Source organism: Etheostoma spectabile, chromosome 9 (assembly GCF_008692095.1).
Source record: "Etheostoma spectabile isolate EspeVRDwgs_2016 chromosome 9, UIUC_Espe_1.0, whole genome shotgun sequence".
Taxonomy (NCBI): domain Eukaryota; kingdom Metazoa; phylum Chordata; class Actinopteri; order Perciformes; family Percidae; genus Etheostoma; species Etheostoma spectabile.
Genome location: NC_045741.1, coordinates 24,645,750 through 24,650,003, shown reverse-complemented (window position 1 = coordinate 24,650,003; position 4,254 = coordinate 24,645,750). Strand labels below are relative to the sequence as shown.

Here is a 4,254-nt window from a genome sequence, read left to right as displayed (position 1 = left end):
GTGTGTGTGTGTGTGTGTGTGTGTGTGTGTGTGTGTGTGTGTGTGTGTTCTTCATCACTGTTTTTTTTCCAATACCGTTCAGGGTTTCCCTCAGACGAGGCCCACCTGGGCTCAATCACAGACTGATGGCAGCATTAATGTAGATTCAGATATTATGGACGGAATTGCCAAATTGAGAATTTGAAAAAGCTATACAACAAATTTCATACGCCCTACATTAAGTCAGTGCTAAAACTGGAGATTTGAAAATATGACTATGTCTAAAGTTCCAACCAACTTCAACTTAAGTTTAAACAACATCTTAAAAGTACATTTAAAAATGTTTCCCCAGTGGCCTAGGCTAGTGGGGGGCAACGTAGGCCTGGTGGGCCACCAGGCTTGCAATACACTGGGGGAAACCCTGCCATTTGTTGAGCGACTTTTCTGAACCTGTGGGCCTCTCTAGGGTCACTCCTCTCTCCTCTTCTGTCAGTGAGCGCTTATTTCTGCTCTCTCTCTTTTTCTGGTTCCTCCCTGCAGTCTGATTAAAGCCCCACTTGGTAGCCAGCTCATGGAACCGGCAGGAGAGCCGAGGTGGCGCTGCAGCTCCACCTGAAACTCTGACCCACATTCCTCCCTCCTCCTCCTCCTCCGAGTCACACGGACCTCCTCTCTGTCTCCTTTTCATCAACTTTTTTTTCTGATCTCCTCCCTTTCTGCCTTCTGGGATCTGCACTGAGGATGTGACACTGAAACTTTGTTTTTTTTTAAGATCTGCTGCAAGATCATGGAATATCTCTTTGTTATTTAATTCAGCCATTATAGGTTGGACATTGTCAGTGTGACATGTAGGCTGTAGCCCTACATGCTGGCCTTGCAAAGCCTTTGTTTCTCCACTCTGGCTCGCTACCAAGATGAAATCCATAGATTTTTGCCTGCGTTCTTTTTGTCCATAAAAAGTACATTTTGTAAGGTTGCCTATTATGATGACACCCTCACTTTGTTCAGGTCGTCCCCGTTTAGTTTTATGGCGGTGTCATGTATCTGTTGCATAGAGTCTGTTTGTGAAACGCTCGTCCCATTCAGCCTTTTATGAAGGCTGGAGTTGGACAGGAACCAAGCCAAAACGTCTGTTTCTTTATCTTACTTGAGCTTATTTAAGTCAATGTGTTTTTGACCTTGCATCGTCATGAGAGCTGGACTCACAAAATCTATCTCATTGGGTTTTGGTTTGGGGGGGAAGGGACTTTATGCTTGAGAACTTTTTGCTAATGCTGGTCATGTTTTATAAAATCACTGCAGGACAGTTTGTGCTTTTGTGTGATGTGCGCTCTGTGGCCATTCTGTTTGAAACAGATTGTTTTGTTATTTTATGTGGCTATTGCACTTTTGTCTGTCAGAACATAATAAATAGCTTTTTGTTGTTGCTTGAACTCTGTCCTTTTCTTTTACTGCTCTGCTATTTCATGATTAAAAAAATAAATGAAGTTAGTAATTTACTAAAAATGCTATTATCATAGTGCATTCAATTCACCTTGGAAACCAGAGCTGGGAATGACGTCACACCCGAGTTAACTGCGTTCCGTTTACCAAGTGCCCTAGCCAGGTTAGCCATTGTTAGCAATACCAGTTGATAACAGCGCATTACGCTGTATTTTGTGCATACAAACAGCGTAGGATACCCACAGATAGAAGATGGACAGGACTTTGTGTAAAATCAATTTAGTAAGACAAATAGGACAGTAATGCTAATATATACTCCTACTACTATATATCACTACCGCTTTCACAATGGTGATGCACAGAGCAGCCATGTTGGATTTTGAGTTTGGGGTACTGCTATGTTTCATGGCAAAACAAGACTATTCAAGGCCATGCCACACCACCACAATAGCTTGCCAGGTTCTTTATATTGTACTGACCAATTTTGAAATAAATCAGGTTAAATCTGTAGGAAAAGTTTGTTAAATTACAAGGCCTGGGTTTAGGGTATTGGCTGCAAGATCTGGACATGATGTATACCAAATTTGATACATCCCGGTGAAACACACTGCAGAGGGGACGCCATTGAGCCATTTGCAAGGTTTTCTGACTTCCCAACTCTGAAATCCGACTTCCATTGGGGCCATGTTTCCGATATAAAATTCCAACTTCCTAATAACAAATGGACAGTTACAGTTATGTTTAGGCTACTTAGAATAAATTTAAAGAGCAATGGGCGCAGGCCTTTGTCATTCCGTGTGAGTGCTGCTGAGCGATGATTGTAACGGCATGTCGCCTCCTCTCTCCCGCCCCAGGACTTCGATGCAGTCTCAGCCCTCCTACGGCTCCTGCTCCCCAACTCACGGAAAAGTCAACAAGCTGCCCTCCGTCAGCCAGCTCATCAACCCCCAGCAGCGTAACACGCTCACCCCATCCAGCATGGCTGGAGGCCTGACTGACAGTAAGTGTGCCCTTTGTATCTCTTCCTGTCTATCTCAGGCTATTCCCCCCGACCAGCCCCCACTACTCGCCCCGCCCCCCGTGGGCTTATTTTAAACTTATAAAGACTGCATGTCCGGGCAGGCAGGAGGGGACCTGAACACCTCTCAGCCCCCCTCCCCCAACCCCGCCCTCCCCGCTTGACAGAACGCTTCCTCCTCAAAAAGAATGTGATCCCTGTGAGACTCTCCCGCAGGACCTGTTGTGATGCATTATGTGTCATGTTGAGAGTAACCTCTGCATGTCCCCGCCTACATTCCCCCTATGTGTTTCATTTGACGTTACGTAATCTCTCTAAATCCCAGAGCAGTAAAAGAAAGCTCACAGTAGCTCCTTTTTGTCTCTGCAGTGACTCCCATGATGGGTACTCACATCCCCATGAACGACATGAGTTCACTGAGCCCCACTCACGCACTGCAGCCACAGCTACCCATGGTGCCTTCCTCCCACTGTACTCCCCCTCCTCCATACCCAATGGACAGCAGCATCTCCAGGTACCTCGTCATACCACAGTGGATACATCTACAGTTCACTTCGAAATGCATCATCATACAACTTGAATTATATAGCACAAACATGGAAAGTGAGCCAGTTTCACCAAGACTAGTGAAGTGCAGTAAAATAAGAGTAAGATTATAATAAAGTGCATTTATTCTAACCCTAACTAAAAGAATGATTGCAGTAAAAGGACAGAAAAAAAATAAAAAATGGATATGTTCTTAGGAGAGACTTAAAGGGCTAGCCTGCCTCTGAGAGGGTGTTCCAGAGTCAAAGAGCTCGGAGTGCAGAGGCCCCATCTCCTTTTAACCCTCGACCTGGGAAGTTAGTGTGAAATGTTAGAGAGAGAGCGAGCGCAAGAGTACCTTACATACATCCAAGAAATCTCTCTTGAGCGGTCTTGTCTGCTGGACCAAACAGGGGCATTATTTGAATGGCTTGCTATTGGCTTGAAAATATCCTGTGAATTTAGAAACATTTGAAGGTAAAAAAGTAGAATTTGAAATGTTATGCTTTCACAGTTTTTTTTTTTTTATTGTGCTGTTGCTGTGCAATCAGATCTTCGTCGAGCGCAGAACAGCACTAATAAACCTCACATCATAGGCTACTGTGTCTTAATTGATAGCAACCATGCAGCACTGGAATTGTACTTCAATGATTTGCCTCTATAATATACTTTGAATACATGTATTCATTTAAAATGAGGTTGCTGCCAGCACCCATTTTAAGCTCAAAAAAGAAAGATAAAAATAAGGAATTTTATTTGTCTACTTTTTGGTAAACTTTCCAACATAACTTGAGTCTGAAACTTTATACAACCAGTAATGACCAGGTCCAGGACCAAGTAGAACTTGTTGATAAGTGCCACTATCTAGAACCATGATGTCACCAGTTAGATTGTTCCACCTGTTAAAGCTCCTCTCGTCCTTCCTCCCACAGCTTCCTTATACGGTTGGGCTGCGCAGGCTGCTTGGACTACTTCACAGCACAGGGCCTAACCAACATCTACCAGATTGAGAACTATAACATGGAGGTGAGCCCTTGCCTATCCAACTCGAGTCATTTGATGGGTTAGAGAGAAGAGTGGCTCCGCCCGCGAATACTAACGCTCCCCTGTGTAATGACCATTAGGACCTGTCCAGGATGAAGATCCCCGTTGAGTTCCAGCACATCATCTGGAAGGGCATCATGGAGCACCGACAGGCCATGGATTTTTCCCCACCTCCCCACATTGTGCGCACCACCAGCGGGGCCTCCACCGTCAGCATGGGCTCCTCCGAGGCCCGAGGCGAGCGC

General features: G+C 44.9%; 1 protein-coding gene across 7 annotated transcripts in view; it reads left to right on the top strand.

Annotated features, from left to right (window-relative positions):
• tp63 (tumor protein p63) overlaps nucleotides 1–4,254 on the top strand; it is a 34,500-nt gene that overhangs the window by 28,926 nt on the left and 1,320 nt on the right. For 5 of the 7 annotated variants that reach the window (XM_032526737.1, XM_032526738.1, XM_032526739.1 and 2 more), the window contains 4 exons: nucleotides 2,277–2,422; nucleotides 2,810–2,954; nucleotides 3,898–3,991; nucleotides 4,090–4,254. The exon at nucleotides 4,090–4,254 is cut by the window's right edge and continues 1,320 nt beyond it. In XM_032526737.1, coding sequence (XP_032382628.1) covers nucleotides 2,277–2,422; nucleotides 2,810–2,954; nucleotides 3,898–3,991; nucleotides 4,090–4,254 — 550 coding nt within the window. Of the gene's footprint in view, nucleotides 1–2,276; nucleotides 2,423–2,809; nucleotides 2,955–3,897 lie in introns of all 7 variants that reach the window. The other 2 variants (XM_032526744.1, XM_032526743.1) reach the window with 2 other exon arrangements.